The 21,942-nt window shown below is 38.1% G+C and overlaps 2 protein-coding genes across 2 annotated transcripts; both read right to left on the bottom strand.

The window, feature by feature from the left end:
* Positions 1 to 19: 19 nt before the first annotated feature.
* LOC142978946 (uncharacterized) lies at positions 20 to 9,483 on the bottom strand. The gene is made up of 6 exons (XM_076123598.1): positions 9,193 to 9,483; positions 6,611 to 6,821; positions 5,586 to 5,834; positions 3,302 to 4,711; positions 1,954 to 3,144; positions 20 to 1,879 (listed from the first exon to the last, which is right to left on the bottom strand). Exons 1-6 carry the CDS (start codon positions 9,278 to 9,280, stop codon positions 1,696 to 1,698), a joined length of 3,333 nt encoding a protein of 1,110 aa, XP_075979713.1. The 5' UTR covers positions 9,281 to 9,483; the 3' UTR covers positions 20 to 1,695.
* A 3,512-nt stretch (positions 9,484 to 12,995) lies between these two features.
* LOC142978821 (uncharacterized) lies at positions 12,996 to 20,960 on the bottom strand. Its single transcript, XM_076123406.1, has 6 exons — positions 20,734 to 20,960; positions 18,419 to 18,629; positions 17,685 to 17,948; positions 15,895 to 17,313; positions 14,468 to 15,682; positions 12,996 to 13,939 (listed from the first exon to the last, which is right to left on the bottom strand). The coding sequence occupies exons 1-6, from the start codon at positions 20,825 to 20,827 to the stop codon at positions 13,756 to 13,758; spliced, it is 3,387 nt and encodes a 1,128-aa protein (XP_075979521.1). The 5' UTR covers positions 20,828 to 20,960; the 3' UTR covers positions 12,996 to 13,755.
* Positions 20,961 to 21,942: the final 982 nt, after the last annotated feature.

Genomic DNA, 21,942 nt, shown 5'->3' on the forward strand with positions numbered 1-21,942 from the left:
AAAGTTGCATTGAACTTAGTCCGGATGGTGGGAAAGTCCGGGTGATGGGTAAGTCCGGGTGATGGGTAAGTCCGGACTGTGGGTAAGTCTGGATAATTTCGATAAATCTTCTTTTTCGGGTAATTTCTGAGTGAGTACTTTAATTTATCCGGAGTTACCCATCGCCTAGGCTTACTTATTATGCATTATGAAATTCAGTTATTTTTGTGTTACCTAAATTAATTTTATAAATATCACGGCACTATAATTCAAGCTACCTACTCGTACAAGTAAATGTGTTTATATAAAATATATTTATTATTATTTTGATTGAAATAAGAAACAGAACAGAATGTTTAAACGTTTTTAATTTTGTGACTTGGTTCTTGATTGACTAACCCCCGGTTTCTGAGTATATTTAACAGTTTATGTATTCAGTACTTACCGTTTTTTTATATGAGTTTAAACGCTACATTTAGCGGTAGTTTATCTATTCAGTAGCGCTTTTTATAGGAGTTTAAACGCTATTGAATAGATAAACTACCGCTAAATGTTCCTTAGAAACCGGGGGTTAGTACTTTCCCTCCAGCCGTTAGTGCTGGGTTGTCGTGCACTTCATCAATGTGTACACAGCTTTACTCAATTCGTCTAGTCGCAGGCACAACTGTATGTAACTAAAATCTAGTCTTATATTTAGTCCTAGAATAGAAAATTAGACATATCTTGTAGAATAATATAAAAAGCAATGTAATGAATCCGATTCATTAGTCGTAGCCTTAAGTATTATATTCTTAACTATGTATTTAGTCAACCTTCTATTAAATGAAATGTAAAGTATTTATTTCCAGTGTAAATTCAACGACTTTAATGTAAATAGCTATTTAAAAGTTTAGTTTTGCAAAAGATTTGTAATTTTTATGCTTGCTACACACGTATTTATTTCGGCAATAATTATAGAACAACAAAACCGGCTTGACTCACTTGTTCGACTGGTGCCGATCGGGTTCATCTTCATATATTGGTTTGCCGCTTGGCCAAGCGGGTAAATGCCGAATTGAATATGTTTGTTGAAAGCCTAAGGTGTCAAGCTTGTGATGATACTAATTCATTGTTATTAATGCTAAAGTAAATAATAGAAAATGGTGACACGTATAGCTCAATACAATTTATCGCCAGCTAAAAACATAATATCTTTCGGTAAATCAAGATTATTATTGCAAATTGAAATAATTTGTCCGGTTACATCATCATGGCATATAAATAATATCGTGTTTTACCAACATTTTATGTAATACTGTATCAAATTTGTAGTAGTTATGTATTAGCAGCACAAATATATTAAGAAATAATTAGTTTACCCTTTGTTTGATTTATTCTGCTTACCTATTAAGTTAGGAAAACAAAGTGTGGATTTTGTACGTCTCCTAAGAGTCATATTTTTGCATTTCTGAGACCCCAATTACAATACAAAATATGGCGTATTACTAAGTAGAACCAAATAAATGCGATAATTTACCTACTAAGAATGTTCGTTTCTAATCACTTAATACAAGTACTGCAGTACTTAGGACCTATATAACACAACAACACTTTTATCACCTTCTCACGCCTCAAAAAACTACTTCAATTTTTTTGCACAATGTAGTTTACACAAGTGAAGCACAGAGTAACGTCATATCTCTATATTTTATTGTCTTTAACATGAAGCTTTCTTCGTCACGGTAATAATACAGACATAGGCGAATCATCGAAGCCACTGTCAGCACTATCCAGTCGTTCGTGGTGACCGATGACTGTCGGTCGCAGTATATTCGACCGCTCCGTCAGTAGCTGCACTATCTTGGCCGCCGTAGTGCGCTCGAGGGGATCGTAATGCCAACAATCTTTGACGAAATCACTCCTGCAAAGTACACAACTTACAATTAGTATATGAATAAACTTCAATAATAATATCGTTGACCGTCGCATACTTACGTCTGTGAAGAAACCCCACGTGGCAAAGGCGGCTTCTTGTGTGCACACACGTGTTCTTTCACTTTTTCTGGGGTCATCTCTCCAAACGGACGATCACCTAGCGTTACCAGCTCTAGCACAAGTATCCCGAACGCCCACACATCTGAGGCGGGAGAGAACAGGTGATGTTCCAGACTTTCCGGCGCCATCCACGGTACAGCAGACGGCCTCCGCTGCCAATCACCTTCATTAGGGTCGTGTATTCCTGTCACTTCGCAAAAACGAGCCATTCTGAAATCGGCCAGTTTTATCGAACGATTTGCGTCCACTAAGCAATTTGAAGCACGCAGGTCTCGATGAACTACACCGTTCCTTTTAAGGTATGCCAAAGCCGAAGCGGCCTGACGTGCTAATCGAGTTAACGCTTCTGCTGACACGTAGGTGGCCTCTTCACTGGTCTTACCTAGTTGTCCCTCAGATTTTGATGTTGTGACCTCAATAAGGTGTCGGCGAGCTTGGAGATACTGAAGTAAGTCACCGAAGAACGCAACTCCTAAAAGTATTAGCGGTGGCTTATTGTCCACACATACTCCTACGAAGCGAATAATATGCTCATGATCGAGTGTAACCAGTGTACAAGCTTCACGCAGGACATTAGCTCGATCTTTGCCGTCTTTTATTTCTTTAGCAGCGACGACGCGTGGCAAAGAGCGTGGGCCCCGCAGAACAGCGAGGTGCACACGTCCAAGCTTGCTAACGCCGAGTTCATGGCGAAATTCTATCGCCGATCTTTCCACAATGTGAGTGGAAAGTATGTTCAAATTTCGTTTCATATTAATTACCTTGGGGACAGCTACTTTTTTAAATAAAATCCTGGTGTAGTATCCAAGAATAAGAGCACCTACTAGGAGAACGACTGTCGCTACAGAAACGGTGATCGTGGTGCGGCACGTGGGCAAATACGGGTCACCGGAAATCACGAGGCATGTTGAGGCACCGTCACGTAGCTGAACCTCGCAGGAGAATGGTTTCTGCATCTCGACATTCACGGTGCGCGCGCTTGCACTGACGCGCATTCGTGCGAAAAGCTCACGCTCGTCTCCATACCACATATCCACAAATACAAACGTTTCATCGACCGAGTGCCTCTTGAATGTTAGATTCTGGATGGCTCCTTCTAATGGACTCTCGATGAGGCGATTTTCCAAATACCTGATAACAAAAATACTCTACTAAGTTTTAAAGAAGAATGTCGTCATTCATAAGCCAGACGTGCAAACAATCATTGTATATGAATACGTATTTATGAAAGCTCTGTAAGCCTTCGGTACAAATCAGCGTTCCGTTCATTTAAGCAAATTATACTTACTGCAGGACTGTTTCCGTGTGTAAATCGTCTCGTGCTTCTGGGTATTTGACGAATACAGATTCATAGGCTTTAATGAGTGTCAATACAGCATCGATGATAGATGCAAATCGGGCTGGCCACTGTTTCCATTCATCCATCTGTCCGAAAATATCACGCCAGTCATCGTTGCCTATAACATCACTGCTGTGGCGACACCAAAACGAAATCGCATAATGCCTCATATTATTTCTAAATCGCTCATCCGGTCGCCAGTCGCGTAATATCCATTCAAAGTCGGTAGTTATATTCATTTTAAGATTAACACCTGCCATTAAGATAGTAGCAGCGTCTTCATAATTTGTATTCAATAAAATTATCCGTGCATCATCTTTTTTTAATCTCAGCAGAACTTGGTTTGCATCAATAAGTGACAAATTATTATGTACAGGATAATCACGTAGTATTAAACTTTCGTCGCTACTTAAATGTTTGAATAAACTTTTGGCGGTGTCACTCTGATCTGATATGACGGCGAGCCGAGTCCAACCCATATTGTGCATGAAGTGTGCTAGAGCTAGTGCTATATGCAGTGAGTGACCGACGGTGCGCCACACTGCAGTGGTCGCGTCCACGTCCGCGTCAGTCGAGTCGTACAACATCACTGGTACATCAGACCTGCTCAGAGTCTTGGTGACCTTACTCATGTCTTTCATATTACCTACTATTACACCAAGGAGTCGCTGTCTATATTCATACGACATTTCTCCGTCTAATTTATTTTTAATAAAATTAATGTCTGAACAATTAGCAATATACCTTTTAAAACCCAATTGAAATGTTTTAATTTGCGTTTGTAGTCTGTCACCCAAAACGCCGTAAAAACTACTTAATTTCTTTAAATCGGGGTCATCTCGGCAATGAATCGCATTTATTTGATATTCTTTTTTTTGAGGATTGTATTGTCGTGACCATTGCTTTATCAATGGAACATGCCCCCGTGCCCACAAACAGGCGGCCTCCTCAATGTCCATACCATTGCTTTCTGACTCCAGTAATTGTTTAGCCGTACTGCTTAAAGGCTTATAGTTATGTGCAGCCTCGAATAGTTTCGGTGCAAATTCTTTTAGAAGGTAGACGTCGGCGACGCGCATTGATATTGAGGTATCCAGTTCCTGTTGACAGGTGCCAAAGGGTGTGGCTGGTGTACACGGTGGCAGTTGTACTGCGCTCACGTCTGACACTCTTGACCACATGTCAAAGTCTATGAACAGAAACGAAGCATCGCTCGTCCGTAGCATTCGAAACAGACTCGCTCGATCTAATTCTTTATGACGGAGAGGTAGATTAGAGGCATTGGCGCGAGTTTGCAGCTCAAACATCGTTGAGTCGTTGATTTCCACACCGTAAACCGTCGCCAGGTCACTGCCTCCGCTATAAATAAAACATTAAAAAATATATAAAAGTGATAGCAAATATGAGTATATTAAGACAACAGTAACTGCCAGCGCGATTCTCTACAGTCGAGGATCTGACATTTAAAATACTGCAATAATAGTTCCTACAAAGCCCGCTAGAGACGCTTATCGAATTGTCATACAAGATTTGTCGGTTGACGACAGTCGATAGTGGCAGAAAATTTCAAGTCTAATTAAAATTATCTGTCGTTCGTAATCTTTACACATATTTTGCTAGCGTTTTAATTAACTAAGTTTTGTTTACTTTACTTTGTCGATATATCATTATCAACAATAACTATTGTGTAACACTGCACAGAAGAAGGAAAAATCAGAACAGCAGCTCATTATTTTTTGGAATTTTCACTATTGAATAAGTGATAAGTTTAATATTGCTTATCGGCATTACAAACCTACCCGGCAAAAAAAATACCTTTACCATTTAATTCCTAAACAAGTTAATTAGTTTTGCACTAGACCTTGAGTACACAAAGCCAGCTAAGTGCGGATTTAATTTCAAGAATAATTTAACGTTGCACGATGTAATCTTTCACAACCAGAGCAGGTGATAATCATTTTTAATACGTGTACTGTATACAACTTTAAGACTTCGTTGCATGTTTATTATGTAATAGAATATGAGAATTAAAGAAACACTAATTTTATCCTGATGTTCCGATCCAGGTTACACCGGCCGTCTTCGCCAGTATGCATAATATATTATATAAATTCCCATAATCTATTATATCAACAATTATACATAAGTGTACAAAACATAAGTTTTCAAATAGAAAATTCGAAAACTTATGTTGATAGTTTATGATAAACTGACATTTAAAAGCAATGCTTACTTCAGATCAATGAACCCGCATAGCCGTAACAGATGTGGATCGCTAAAGAATCTCCAATGGGTGCTGTTCTTACGACAAGCACGGTGGTAGCGCTGACCTAAGTAGAAGTGTAGTCGCCGACGCACCGGGATAGAACTAGCTCCGTATTCCTCAAGGCGAGGACCAGCTAAGCCACTACATTCTCGATGGTTAGGCAACCACTTCGGTGGAGGTTCCGGCTCCCAAGCAGTCGATAATGATAACACGAGTCTAGAAAGAAATGAAAGAACCAAATAAATAATAAATAATCCTGCTTCTATGGCGTTGTTGGTACATGGTTGTTGGCGTTGAGTATATCTGAGTGCTCATTATGGGTTTAATGAAGTCTCGGGCTCCATTCCCCAGACAGTCAAATTGCTATTGGTATTATTTTTATTTGTACTAGCGGCCCGCCCCGGCTTCGCCCGCTTTATAACTTTATTTTACTAAAATACCTTTACAATTATCGCATATAAACCTTCCTCTTTAATCACTTTACCTAATAAAAAAAGAAATGCATCAAATTCCTTTGCGTAGTTTCTGAGATATAAGCATATACATACATGCTTTATACTATGTAGTGATTATTCTCAATAGCAGTCCAGAGTATAATAAGTAATAAGCTCGTTTCCTTCTACATAGAACTAACATTGTTATTTACCTACACCTTCGGATGTAACATTCGTGGTATTTTGACAATGTGTATGTATGAAAATGAAAAAATATTTATTTGTTCTCAAAGGATTGTACCTAATGTGTTTGATTGGAGCCTCCCGTTAAGCATAAACAGCCTGTATTGGGAGACACCGCTCTTCGATAGCATTAAATTAAACCTAGAACCAATAAACCTGTTTTTTTATAGTTTAAAGAGTATAATATAAAAGAAAAACAAAAAACTAATTATAAAAAATGTAACGAAGCTCAAACAATGTAGCGTAAAATGTCCTAATGTCTAAGTGTTGAAGTGTGAGTTAGAGTGAAAATGTACAGATATTTGGATAACTTACTCTTCGTATCTAAAACTCGGTCTGTGATGTAGTTTATTACTGAGTTCCGTCAGTTGTAGGGGTCCTTGTCTCAGACGCACGTTCTGGTATCCGAGCACGTAGCGCAACACCACCAGCAGCAGCGCGGACGCGGCGCGCGCCGGCCCACTGCCCCAGTACAATGATACTGGCGTTGGTCTTCCTCGTACCGTCACGTTAAGCGGCTTTGGTTCTGCAAAACACCAATCATTTCATTAGCCTAGCCTTTCTTACAAACGATGTTGGAGTCGGCTTCAAAGTCTCATCGGATGCAGCTAAATATCTATCTGATCTCCAAAACCCAGTGGCCTGAGTTATAACACGATACCCTTGGGTGAGACTAGTTGTCAGACTTTCAAGCTTCTGACTACTGTTAACGTCTGTCAAAGATCTTTTAAAATGACAGCCGGGGCCCACAACTTAACGTGTCTTCCGAAACACGGAGGAATTTGATATGTATGAAATGGTCACCCAGCCACAGAACAAGTTCGGCGGCCTCGCGCTGCTGTTGTTTACTAATAGAGTACTAAACCAATACGGTACTAAATTACAATCTCTATCCCCTTATCGGCCATTTGTGGAATTATTTTCAAAAATTATTAGCCTTTGAGTCATGTTCATGGTAAATTGAGTCCAAATCGGCTTCAAATTAGCCGTGAAAGCATACCAATAGATTTTCCCATGGAAAGTATTTATTAAAAAGAGTGGCCAGGAGCCTAGTTTCTTGCCAGTTCTTCTCATTGGCCCTAACTTCTTTCCTTTCCTGGAAATAAACCTAAACTAACCTTTTCTGGCATTCTTCTATAGAAAACAAAATACATTTATAGGTACTGTGCTGTTGTTGCAGCACGATTGACTATGGTAGGCTTTGAACATCATCCTTTTAAGGCGTGATGAGGAAAATTAAAACCTGTCATTTTCATTTTGGGAATCCAACAATGAATTAATTAGTCAACAAAGCGCGTGACCAGGCACTTAATAGTCGTATTAAACATTCATAAAGAATTATGTATGTATCGTCATTGCAAAAGGTGCGTATTCACTTTCTCGTTACGACAGCTAGGGCCAGTTTCACAGTTTACGATTATGTGTCAGGTAAACTATCTGTTGTAAATTTTTGTTTTTTTTTATCGTATAGTTAGTGGTAAAAGTTGTTCAAGCCGCCCAAAGGCTCTTGACGTGGCTTAACGACTGTCCTCTTAATTGACAACAACCGGGACCAACTGTTTACGTGCCCTGCGATGCACGGAAATATTTCGGGACTAACATAGCAATCTATGTTCAACATTTGACAGATTATTGAAAATGTGAACGCAATTTATTTATTTTATCGTGATTGCAATGGTGCGTCTAAATTTAGAGTAAAATGTTAAAGCACAATAAAAATATCGTCTCGTTATTATACGAAACAGTGGTAACAGCTTATAATCCAAGTTATAAGGGAGCCTTGAATGTAAATTTTGCGGCTTAGTGCCGAGGAAGACGACGTCAAGTATAAGGCGAAGTGGAGGAAAGGTGTAAGAAAGGCTGACCCCACAACCATATGGGACGAATAGCCAGGAAGAGAGAGAGAGAGAGTGCGGGAGTTGTCTTTTTAAAATAATAAATATATAATATAGTGACAATAGTCGTCCAAGTATAAAATGTCAGTTACGTCATAGTGGGAACGTTCCTTAATGTTAGGTAAGGAATTAAAGGATAGATCGGTGTTTTCCTGCTTCAAGTCAATAAAGTCACTCTTAAGAAATATTTTATCCTTATTAAATGTATCACAACTTAAAGTAAAGTTACATACATATATAGATACTTCCATATGTACATGTAACTTAGGGATAATGTGGTTAAATATAAATAATTTCTTTGGTTTGGAAAATAATCCAGGTAGCTGGACCAACCAAACAGCTAGCAGCCAGTACAGTAGCAAAATAAAAGAAATAAAGCTATTTATTAATTAAAGACAAAAATAGCTTAATCTTAAATTAAGGCTTATGTTTGGCTCCGTGTCAACAACTATCTTCTAGCAAAATTCCATGTAAATCAGTTCACTAGTCTAGTCGGAAAAACACAACAAATGGAAACAATAGAGGAATATTACTTGTGGCTTGTTCTATCCTCGTCTCGAGTCCGTAATAGCTAATTAACCCGTACAATAAGTTCATACGCGATATCAATCTACGGCCTTCTAGTATAATAACTTTCTTATGGTGAAAAACGTTTCGAAAAAAAATTCAGAATCCGGAAAGTGCCTCTACTGGGAAAATTCTATTTTGGAATGAAGTAAAATTCTAAATTTTAATCGTATTCATTTGCAGATAATATTACCAATATAAGAAGATTCACAAAATAAAGGAGTTAGTATCACATATTTTGTCATTAATGACATGCAAATATTAAGCACGCATTAAGAATACACAATGGTACGTATACATAAAAATATGCAAGTATATAACATAAAACTAGCTGTCCGCCCGCGGCTTTGGACGCGTGGAATTTCATTCCCTTCGGGAGAGTAAAATCCAAAAATCCTCTCTTAGTTTTATATATATTGATGAAGCAATACTTACTGTATTCTTCTGACAAATTTTGGCAGTGGGAAGCGTTTGCGACGAACACAAAAGTCGCGAAAACAATTACAGAAACGACCCACTTCATTGTTCCATTATAACACAATTATTTAGTAACAAACACACGACACGAGTGCTGCTTACGACACGATATTTACTACTGCAAAAGTTGTTCCTTATTTAGGTACATATTTATTTATTCCATACAATATTCCTCATTAACTGGACTGAAATAACAAGACGATAACGAAATCAGTTACTTGCGTGTGGATAAAACAACGTTCGGACTATCAAAAAATAAATATCTAACTTTTTTGCCTTTCCTCACAACAGCTTGTGGCTATATTCAGACTATAACAGGCATACTAAGTTATTTTGCGTTCTGTTCTCTTAAACAATACAAAAATAAGTTTGTTTGTAATGTAACGTCTTTTAATAAGATAAATAAAAATTAATCACCAAAATGTATTAACTATAACTTTTGGACAACTAAACTTAATAGGGTATTTTTTTTAATATGCTTGTAACTATCGGAATAATGTTTGTATGGGATCGATGGGATCAAAATTCCCATGGGAATGGAATCAACGGGATATAACTATACCAAACCCAGACGAAGTCGGGCCCGTCCGCTAGTATTATAAAACAATATAAATATACATAATGCGACTTAAAATATAACCCTCTTATTCATAAAAATATATAAAGTTATGAAAGGCTTATAAAGAGTTTTGTTTCTTTCACTCCTTAGCGAAATGAAAAAGAGAAAACATATTTTAGTAGTTTTTTAACTAAAGTAGGTTTATAGTGTGTTTATGAATAAGAGGGTAAGTATATTTTATATTTTTTAACCTACGTAACTAGTTCAGTTCAGTGAAGTCAGTTTTCCTCTAACCATGATTTAAACTTTAGTCTGTGGGAAATAATTATCACTAGTTACAACGGTGAAGGAAAACACCGTGATGAAACTTTGCATACCTGAGAGTTCGTTAGAACAGTTCTTGAGGGTATGCAAAGTCCCTAATCCGCACTTGGCCAGAGCGTAGTGGACTTGAGGATTAACCCCTCCCTCATTTCGAGAGGTTAAAGGTAAGTAAGAAAATCTTTATTGCATTGACTGAGTATAGGTACAGGTGAATACATAATACGTTCTTGTATTTATTTTATTTTTATTTATTTATTGTACTTTTACAATTTACCTTAATCTATTAACTAGTTTATACTCGCCAAACGCGAGAATGCGCTCTTACTGACTTATATGTATATCATTATAAAGTTCAAGGCATACAATATTTCATCTTAAAACTGATTCTTAAATCTACGTACATAAGTATTAGGTACAGTAATATGATATAGATTATAAATAGATTAGTTATTCCAGGGGTCTTAAAATTCTTAGATGGTGTAATATCCGTTGCCCAGCAGTGGAACATTAATGGGTTTTTATTATTTATTTATTATTATAAATTATTGTTATCCGTAAAACGGACATATTAGATGACATAACTTTATTATGCATAATAACTGACATGATTTTCCTGAATACTTAGTTTATAATGAATTGTGTCGTCTGTAGATAGAAAACAGTGGTAGTAGCTCAATGGTTCTAGTGTTTGCCTCCCACGATAATGATTGAGTGTTCAAACCCAAAGATAACACGACTATTACTTTTAAGATGTGTGTATTAAAGTAGTGGTATATAAGTTGACACCTCTCACGCAAGTGGTCGCAGGTTCAAAACCGAGGCAACTAACTAATGACTTATCAAAGTTATGTGTGTATTAGAAATAATTATCACATGCTCCAGCGGTGAAAGAAAACACCGTGAGGAAACCTTTCATGCCTAAAATTTGTTTAATACATTTATTGAGGGCATGCAAAGTCCCCAACCCGCACTTGGCCAGTGTGGTGGACTCAAGGCCTAACCCCTCCCTCATTACGGGAGGAGACCCTTGCCCAGCAGTGGCCCTACTGCTGCAAGGGCAAAAATAAATAAATTTAACCCATTACTGTACAGCACACTTTGTCCAATCCGGGAATCGAACCTGATATCTTCGGCGGTCAGTTACCACTGATCACGGAACAATCCAACCAATTAATTTATTGTTTTTGTAAATTTTTCTTTACGACACGTGAAAGGATTCTTTGGAGAGAAAAATAACAAAAAAAAATACAATCCGTGAGCGAAGCAGCGCGAGTCACCTAGTTCACAATAATAATACATTTATTATACCGATACTTTTAATAATATTAATTAAAGAACATTTTCCTCATTCTTGTTTTTGAAACAGTATCCCAGTTTATAAATATAAATAGCGATTTGTTCAAGACCACATAATTAAATGATAACATGGAACGTTCTAGCGCAGTTTCTATTTGCGTTATAAACTTATAAAAACGTTAAAATATTGATAACTAGCCCAAGCCAAAGAGGCATGTATGATGTATACTAACTATTACTAACCCTCTTATTTATAAATATAATTATATGAAGTTATGAAAGGCTTATAAAGAGTTTTGTTTCTTTCACTCCTTAGTGAAATGAAAAAGAGAAAACATGCTATAGTAGTTTTTCAACTAAAAATATATAATTTATAGTGTGTTTATGAATAAGAAGGTTAGAGTACAATATTAATATTTGCGTATAAGTTCGCCGTTGCAAACAGACAACCATCCGCTACGTAAGGCAACGGGTGACTGACGTTTAAAAATTTTTATACCTCCGCCACCCACGCACCTTGCTTAAGAGGCTCTTTGTAAAGATTTAGACTATAGGTTTAAACAGGGACAACTATTCTAAATGTCAGTCTAAATAAGGCTCTTGACTCGACTGACTGACTTATGAACAAGCACAGAACAACAATAATCTCGAAACTACTGAGCCTAGAAAGTTTAAATTTGGTATAAGGATCCCTTAGAAAGTGTAGGGGATCTTTGGAAACTTCACTTTTGAGCTCTGAAAACTGTATTTATATTTTCTGTATTTGTTTTTAAGATCTGAGGACTTACTACTTGTGGTTTGTAGTAACGAAACTGCGTCAAGTGTTAAAGTTGTTTGTTGATGATCTATTCCTTTTCTATTTGAAACGGAGCAGGCAGCATCATGCCATTTTAAAAAGAATAGAAGCGTGATAAGAAAGAAATGAAATTTCAGTGAATATTCGTTTTCAATATAACTAACCAACCTATAACTGAACGTACTGCAACCTCATCTTCATCTGGCACTTTTATTTGTCGTTAATGTGATCGCCGTTGCTACACTCGCATAGGCCTTTTGAGCCACGAACGAAAGTGCACTAATTCTACCTGATGCCACCTTAATCATCTGCAATATATGTAAACAGGCCAATGATAATTATAAGAAGGCCTTTGAAACCAATATACACCTGTTTTGGTTATAATTATTTAAGCTATTGTCGTCTTGCGCTTGACCTCAGACCGGCTGCGATGGATTCCGTTCGTGTGCGTTCGACAGTATCTACGTAGAGTCATTTATAATGCGCCTGACTTTTCACTTGTCTTCTCGCTTTACCCGTCCCACTGCGCAATGAGAGTGATTCAATAAAGACAGTGTACTTGTGTATTGTTTACAGTTTTACACACTTATATATTCTATAAATTAGGTCCTGCGCAGTTATCTAGTCTCAATTTTAGAAGCTATCTTAGTTTATTATTCAATATAGTATCAATTGGATAGGAGGACATTATCTATTACTTGACTTTGACAAGGCTTGTTTCTTAAAATCTGGGTAAATGTAAAGAAAAAAAGAGTAGGTAGTTTTCACAATATTTTTATAACTTTATACAATATAAAAATATTTGGCAACCTTCAAAATATAGTACAAACTAAAAATAATTCTATCTTTCACGTCAAGAGATAAATAATCAGAATCATGATTTATTTTTTAACAATAATCTCAAAAGCGCTTTCAGTATATATTTGTAAAAAACAAGTGATTTATTTTTACAACACAAACAAATATATTTCAATAAAAATAAACACGGTTACATTTTATTTAAAGAACTCGATAAAACAGTTACTGTCTAAATGTTATGTACCACGTTTTTCTACATTCTATATCATACATACTAGATTTCGAGTAAAATGCGTTTAACATTCGTCGGACTGCTAGGCAAGGGTCTCCTCCCGTAATAAGGAAGGGGTTGATTCCATCACGCTGGCCTATTGCGGGTTGGGAGTCAAAAAGTCATTGTTGTCTAGGGTTCGAACCTGCAACCACTTGCCTGGGAGGTAATTATACCACTCGGTTTAACATATAATATTCCTTAAATAAAATCTTGAGGAAAGGAGGATGACAAAATATACAACATTTCAAAATCGAATAATAAACATTCGCCTATACAATACATAACAAACCAGGATATAACATAGGCGGCCTTAATACTTATTTATAAGAGACATTTAAAATACTGAACTAAAAATATTGTACCTTTAATCTTCTCGAATTAAATATAACAATGATGATGTCCATTCGGCACTTGTCTACAAACTAAAAGAAACAAATTATAGTGATGTTGTGATGCGATGATCAAACACGAGACCTACGGCAGTAACTCCGACATAGGTGAGTCACTATAACCACTATCAGGAACGTCCACTTCTTCGTGTTCAATGATCAGCGCTGGACGGAGGGCATACGGCCGTTCCGCTAAGTACGCCACCACCTCCGCCGCGGTAGGACGCTCCTCCGGCTTCCGCCGCCAGCAAAGATGAGCTAACGCATTTCTGCAAACATAATAAATAAATCATTTTTTTTAAATACAACGGCCTCCGGTGTTTAAGGTGGTATCACCACGCTACTACCAGTGCATCGAGAGTTTGTCCGTTCAATTTCCATACGGAACAAAGATTTGCGCGATCCACAAATAGTTGTTTCGGGTCTGGTAGTAGTTTGTGTCCATTGTTTGTATGTTTGTAAATTACCCTTCGACGCTAGAACAATTGGCCATAGTTAAACGGAAACGATCCAACCCACACAGACGTAGTTTCGAGATATTTAACTTTTAAGTACAGATCACTTTAACTTTGGGACTAACTCAGGACTATAACTTCATGGTGGGTTTGAATTTTACTTGGATTGTTTTCGTGATATTAAAATTTTAACTTCAAGGAGTGTTTTGGTATACATAACTCATTTTACCCATAGTGTGGGTTGGATCCTTTCCGTTTAACTATGGACAATTATTTGTGCGGGAGTTGTTTGTAAAAAAGGAAATATTCTCGTTATCATCAATCATGTATAATTTCACTTACGTCTGTGGTGTGACGTCACGAGGCATCGGCGGTGTGTTGCCTTTAGCGACAAAGTGCATCACTCGCAGCGGTGCCATGTCTCCATAGGGACGAGCGCCGAGAGTCACCAGTTCAAACACAAGCACGCCGAGTGCCCATACATCTGACGCAGTCGAAAAAACTCCCTGTTGCAAACTTTCAGGCGCCATCCACAACACGGGAAAAAGACCACGCCGTCGACACGCGTAACTTGTCCCTCCGTCTTTCCCAGTCGCTGCAGTCTCGCGTGCCATTCCAAAATCAGCTAACTTGAGGCAACGATTTGCATCTACCAAGCAGTTTGAAGCACGCAAGTCGCGGTGAATTACACCGCGTAATGAAAGATATGCTAGTGCTGAAGCAGCCTGGCGTGCGAGTTGAGTCAGAGCCTGAGCTGATACGTGAGAGGCTTCTTCACTAACTTGATCTAGATTAGTCTCTGAGTCGCACATAGCATTCTCAATGAGGTAGCGACGATCTTGTAGATATTGACGTAAATCGCCAAAAAATGCAGCTTCCATTAGCACCACTGGTGGTTTGTCGTCGATACATACTCCGACAAGACCAATTATGTGTTCATGTTTCAGACATGCCAGGATACATGCTTCACGCAGGATTTCGGATTCTTCTTCGGGATTACGCAACGTCTTAGCAGCGACAGTCCTTGGGGCCTTACCCGGCTGTCGTAAGATTGTAAGACGTACGCAGCCAAATCGGCCAGCACCCAGTTCATGTCGCTGTTCCAGTGCTGACCGGTCAACCAGAAATGCGTAGAGTAAAGCGGCCTTTTCATCGCGCTTCATTTGAATAATGCGTACCTGATCTTCGGCTTGCTTCTTGAGGCGATCCTTCAAACGACGGTACATTAGCATCATAATTGTTATCATCACTATAACTGCGAGTAAAGCAAGTGCCCATATTCGATCGTAGCATGTTGCTGAATATAAATCTCCCAGATACCAGGCGCATCTTGAGGCACCATCGTTAGGTGGCTTGCCCCCGTAAGCAGCGCGGTTCTGTTTTTCAACACGGACGAAACGCGAGGCCGCGTTGACACGCCATCGCTCGAGGAGCTCACGACGGTCTCCGCGCCATTCGTCGACAAATACTACTGTCGTCGCAAGCGATTGTCCGTTATAGGTTAAATTCTGGGTAGTACCTTGAACTGAGTTTTTTATGAGGCTTTTACTAAAATACCTGTAAAAAAAGGAATACCCAGTTAAATTATGCAATTTTTTGTCAGAAAACAAAATTGAACTATAGTCAAAAAATAGAAAATCTAATAGGATATTTGTATACAACTGCATAATAGCAAGTTGCTGTTAGTCTATTAGTTATAAAACTGAACATCAATACGGGTTAAAGGGAATATGGGATTCGAAGAAACGTTCACAATGATAGGTACTCACTGTAAAACATTTTTCCTGTGTGTGTCGTAACGTGTCGACGGGTGCTCATAGAACACATCCTGAAATCCGTCGACTAATGTCAATATGGCGTCTACGATGGCTGAAGTTTGTGTCAGCCACATATATTTGTTATCAAATAAAACACTGTCCACACTTTCTCGTAGATCTTTGAACCCATCGTCGCTTGAAACATCCGTAACATTTTGGAATGAAAAGGAAATAGTAACGTGCGTAATATTTTTTGTAATGTTATTTGGTCGCCAGTCTCGCACGATCCAAGCGTAGTTACTACCGTTCATCTTCCGCTCCTCTGCTGCCAAGAGGATAGTAACAGCGTCTTCATAGTTGGTGTTTACAAATATTATGTAAGCATTCTCACTTTGTACTTGCTTCAAAATATTTATAGCAGCTGACCGAGTCAATTTAGGTGGTACACGATGGTCACGCAGACCATAATTCTCGGGGTCCGTTAGATGTTTGAGTAGACTTGCGGCCGTGTCCGTCTCCTCCGACAACACAGCGACACGAGTCCAGCGCATGCTGCGGATGAAGTGGTTCAGAGCAAGTGCTTGTTGAAGAGAGGTGCCGGTGGCGCTCCACACGGATGTTGATTTGTTATCTATATCGGCTGCTTCATACAAAATCACCGGTAAAGAGCTCCCTTCAAGAGTTTTAGCAACATGGGTTATGTCTTTCACCCCACCAACTATTGCTCCAATTAACTTTTGTTTAAGCCCACTCTTCATGTAATCTCTTATTTTATTCTTTACAAAATCATTATCTTCACTTTCTCCAATCCGTTCTACTTTAGGAACTTGAATACTAATAAGAATTTGCGATGGATCACCCTCATTCCATCGGTCAAATTTACTTCTTAGAAATTTTAACAATTCATGGTTGCGGTTTTCAGTAAATACTAATACATAGTAACGCATGCGACCATGGTAACTTTCCCACTCATTTAAAATATCATTACGTTCAGCTGCCCATTTACAAGCAACTTCTGTGATATTTTTTATGGAACTCTCTTGCTCGAGTATTGTTCTTAGAATATTGTGGGATACAGAAAAGTTATGGGCAAGCTGCATTATTAGGGGTGCAAATTCTTGAATGAAATACACATCGGCGACGCGCATCGCTAAAGCGGTATCAAGTTCCTGTTGGCAGGACAGTGTGGTAGGTGTACACGGTGGCAGTTGTACTGCGCTCACGTGTGGGTCTCCTGACCACATGTCAAAGTCTATGAACAGAAACGAAGCATTACTCGTCCGTAGCATTCGAAACAGACTCGCTCGATCTAGTTTTTTATACAACAGATGTAGATGAGAGGCATTGGCACGAGCTTGCAAATCATTTATAATGTTCTCATCAGTTTCTACCGCATACACCGTTGCTTTTACAGCTGTGATATCCCCAAAGCTGAAACAAAATTATGAAACATACAGATGTTGTTTATTGATTTTATATATGAAAGGAAAATAATCAGAAATTTGGAATACTGGATAGATAGATACGTGTTATGTTAATATGATCCTTGTATTAAACTAACTATATTTATTTTAATTATCAGTTTTGAAAAGTTGTAAAACTTTTAGACCGAATTTTATGTGGTGTATCATGTAGTAGTGTAACTAATCTATCTGCCGTGTAAAAAGCATATACATTAATGATATTTCCTATCTCTCAATTTCCAAAAATGGAGGAAACCTTTGCCCAACTATGGGGCAGTACAGGCCATCAAGTCAAAAGGTGCCCTAATTATAGAACAGGATTTCTTTTTCAATACGAACCTTGCAGCATTATTGGCGAAACTGCAAAGTTTTAGCAAGTTCTGATCCGTATAGAATCTCCATTGCGAGGTGTTGTTGTAAGTGCAGTCTGTTAGAGCTATCGCCTCATTTGACAAGTGTACGAACAGTCTATGATTCACAGGAATATCACTGGTTCCAAACTCTCCCAACCGAGGGCCTGCTAGTCCAATAGACATTCCTTCAAAGGCTTTCCATTCCGGCGACCGAGCAGGTTGCCATGCCGCTGACAGTGATATTATAGTCCTAGAAATTACAGAAAATTCAAATGTAGCAACAATATTTATATAAAGTACTGTTATAAATTGAGCAAAATGAATCTAAGGGTGAGTTTACATCTTATGCCACCTTTATTTTCTAGCGTTCATGTAGTACGGCAACGGATAATTGCTTAAGAAACTCAGTAGAGTACATAACCCATGGATAAATCTTTAATCAATTAATCCGGTCCGATCCTCTACATTGAGGTGGTGATGACCAGCATGCTCCTTTCGGGCATGAGTATCTCACCGAGGAAGGCGTAACTGCGAGCATATTACACAAACTTTACTGTTATTTGTTCGAAAGGTCTGTTAAATACCAAATTGTTGCAAACTCATAACGACTACCTGCACTGAATTTATCCGCGCTTTAAATCTACGAAGTATGTTAACTCCTTGCACAAGATTATACCAACATTACCGATGCATATAACTATTATAATGATATTAACTTACTCATCATAGTTTCCAAATTCGCTATGTCCTACTTCGCGGGAGAGTTCCGTCAGTTGTAGGCGTCCTTGTCGCAGACGCACGTTCTGGTATCCGAGCACGTAGCGCAGCACCACCAGCAGCAGCGCGGACGCGGCGCGCGCCGGCCCACTGCCCCAGTACAGCGACAACGGCCTGCTCTCTCCAAACACACTCACATATTGCGGCTCAGGAGCTGCAAAAATATACATCTATACTAATATTATAAAGCTGAAGAGTTTGTTTGTTTGAACTCTCTTGCTAATCTCAGGAACTACTGGTCCGATTTGAAAAATTCTTTCAGTGTAAGATAGCCCATTTATCGAGGAAGGCTATAGGCTATATATCATCACGCTACAACCAATAGGAGCAGAGTACCAGTAAAAAATGTTACATAAACGGAGAAAATTTTGATTCTCTCTTATGTGACGCAAGCGAAGTTGCGCGAGTCAGCTAGTAACACTATATGACAACCCGGCTTAAAGTAAATTTTGCTACGGCAATCACGTAGCATTGCTAACTCGGTATACACCCATCCAAGGCAAGCGTAGTTTAACCTGAGAGATATCCGTGCGGCTTAGCTGTAGTTTCTTAGCCACGAGCTCTTCTTATTAATCCTCTCAATAATAATAGATATGTATTAATACCTTTTATTATTCGTTGTAAACGTTTGAAATATCGCCGCTAAATTTAATAGGTGTGAAAATAGCAACGATCGTATGCAGTGGTAAAGTGTTAACGAAATACTGGGAAGGGTGACTTTGAGATATGCGTATAAGAAATAATTGCTGCTAGCTCTAACAAAGAAGGAAAACTTCGTCATAGTTATAGAATACATAGACCCTCGGGATTAGGGCAAAGGCTACATTCTACTACCAAAAAATAAGCAAGTAGCAACCCAAGTGAATCTCAGATGGAAAATAGCAATAAAAGGTATGTAGGTACTAATAATACCTATTATTATCGGCCACATGGACGTCAAAAGGGTAAATTTAAAATTGACACTGAAAATTACAGCTAATCGAAGTGGGATAAACCCGAGCGCAATATAATTTATATTCGCATTTTGGCCTTTTTTGTCCTCAGATTTAACTTCCTATGTGGTCTGAACGGTAGTGTATATAGTGTGTATACAACTGCTGATCACACGGTGTCAGGTGAGATTACTGCGTCGGGCAGTAATCTTTTCTAATTTATATTCGTAATAACTGTTACCCGCGACTTCGTCCGCCACCTGAATTTTCCCACGGAAATGCGTCATTTTTCCAGTGTAAAAAGTAGCCTATGTCCTTTCTCGGGTATCAAAATATCTCCATACCAAATTTCATGCAAATTGGTTCAGTAGTTTAGGGGTGATTGAGTAACAGACGGACAGAGTTACTTTAGCATTTATAATATTAGTATGGATAATCTGCTAATAGTAGCACGGAGTTTTGTAAAGGTCCGGTATACAGAAATAGGCTCGTCTCGTTTTTTAAATATACTCATAGTTCCTCTGTCTACACCTCAAGGCATAAAAGGCGTGATGATGTGTACGTATATTAATTATAAGAATTGGCCTTCAGACTTTCCGCATTCGATACGAAAACGACGCGATGGTATCGAAACAAATTAACTAAAAAACATGTCCAGTAGTTTAAAAGTATTTTAATAATTGGGTCCCATTCTAAACCGGTCGGGAGGACCGTTATGTACCTCGGTTGATAACTATTTAAAACCACTATGCTGTGCATTACTTTCTCCCTTTGATCATATTGATTAACACGTTACGTCAACGCTGCAATGGACTGAATAGTTGCCATCAATATCACGTATCCTAGCGGGTAAATGAGACACATGATACACAAACAAAAGGGCTATTATGTATCTCGATTGACAACTATTTGAAATCCTCTATGCTTTACATTGTTTTCTTTCTTAGATTATAGTTATTCACACGTAACGTCATAGCAGCAATGTACTGAAATGATCATCAATTAATTTAACATACATACACAGAAGCATGTTAGAAGCATACTCGAGTAATAAGATGACAATAATAACATTATGCATACATAAAATCACGCCTTCTTCTCATAAGGGTAGACAGAAACAAGACATTTTAACCCCTTACTGTCCCACTGCTGGACAACGGTATCCTCCCAAACGAGGGAGGGGTAAAGTCTTAAGTCCACCACGTTGGCCAAGTGCGGGTTGGGGACTTTGCATGCCCACAAGAAATTAAATTGAATTAGAAACGTTTTTTGCGTATCGCAGTTTTAATGATAAATGCATATAAATGGTAAACGTTATGTACTCACAATAAGTCGCTGTGATGTTATTGCAGTAGGATGCGCATGCGATGCGTGTGAATGCCGCAAACGCGAGCGCATGCGTAGCCAGGCCGCATTTCATCGCCTCGCCGTCCCGCCGTCGTCGTCTCAACGCGATAAAGATTATTAAAAATACTTTTGTTAAATTAAGATAAACGCGAATTACGCATGCGTGCGAGCTCGTGGATTAATATCAACTAAAGTGTTAATCGATCCTTTTCCTTCCTGTTCAACAATTTTACCTCATTTTAATAGCTCGTTGCATTTTTTGTTAATTATTTTTACAGTTATTGTTGCCTCTGTAGCCCAAGCGGTACACTTAGTTACTGATCTTAAGATCACATATAAAATTTAATTGAACATTAAAAATCTCTGCTTTGAAATTTCTTACTTTATTTGAAAAATCCCATGAACTTGAGCCTTATAACATGGAATCTATCTATTTAATTAAACCTGAATAGTGCAAGTCCGAAAAACCATGATGATTGTTTTGACACCCCCTAAATATAAACTTTTTTTATTTTTTTTGTATTTGTTGTTACAGCGGTAATAGAAATACATAATTTGTGAAAATTTCAGATTCCAAGCTATAACGGTTTATGAGATACCATTAGTTTTCAACAACTTAACCAAATTAGATAATCTTTAAATCCGTTTATAACTGTCGGAATAAGATTTGTATGGGATCGATGATAAGCTTACCAAAAATCCTACGGGAATGGAACCAACGGGATAAAACGAAGAAAAATGTTGAAATAATTTTGTTACCAGTACCTAATAAAGCAGATATTATGCTGTCGGTTCTATCTAATATCTAAGGTTTGTCATTTAAAATGTGATTATAAAATTAGTTTCTTTGACACCAGTTAGGGGCACTGATCAGGTTTGCAAACAAAATTTGTAGATAGCTAACCAGTTGTATCGAATATACTAGTAGAAAATCGCTCTACTGAACCAAATAACATTTGTAATTAACATCGTTGCTTCTTAACCCATATTTGGTCATTATTAATTTATGATAATAATAGTCGAACAATTCCTGGTATGAAGCCTATGCGATTAACATTTTACCTGAAGCAGAAATGCCGTAAGCTGCTATAAATATATGTGGAACTACTAAATGGATTCGAATGAATTTCGGTATATATTTAGTTTAGAACCCGGAGATATTTTCCGCCTGAAGCCTGCCCGCGTTGA

Source organism: Anticarsia gemmatalis, chromosome 15 (genome assembly GCF_050436995.1).
Source record: "Anticarsia gemmatalis isolate Benzon Research Colony breed Stoneville strain chromosome 15, ilAntGemm2 primary, whole genome shotgun sequence".
Lineage (NCBI taxonomy): Eukaryota > Metazoa > Arthropoda > Insecta > Lepidoptera > Erebidae > Anticarsia > Anticarsia gemmatalis.

What these genes read in the sequence shown, in the direction of transcription:
- LOC142978946 (XM_076123598.1), bottom strand. Translation starts at nt 9,280, where the DNA reads ATGAAGTGGGTCGTTTCTGTAATTGTTTTCGCGACTTTTGTGTTCGTC. An exon ending in CACACGGAAACAGTCCTGCA is followed by an intron (nt 3,145 to 3,301) that starts GTAAGTATAATT and finishes TTTTGTTATCAG; the next exon opens with GTATTTGGAAAATCGCCTCA. An exon ending in CGTGGGGTTTCTTCACAGAC is followed by an intron (nt 1,880 to 1,953) that starts GTAAGTATGCGA and finishes TGTACTTTGCAG; the next exon opens with GAGTGATTTCGTCAAAGATT.
- LOC142978821 (XM_076123406.1), bottom strand. Translation starts at nt 20,827, where the DNA reads ATGAAATGCGGCCTGGCTACGCATGCGCTCGCGTTTGCGGCATTCACA. An exon ending in TTCGCCAATAATGCTGCAAG is followed by an intron (nt 17,314 to 17,684) that starts GTTCGTATTGAA and finishes ATTTTGTTTCAG; the next exon opens with CTTTGGGGATATCACAGCTG. An exon ending in CGTGACGTCACACCACAGAC is followed by an intron (nt 13,940 to 14,467) that starts GTAAGTGAAATT and finishes TTATGTTTGCAG; the next exon opens with AAATGCGTTAGCTCATCTTT.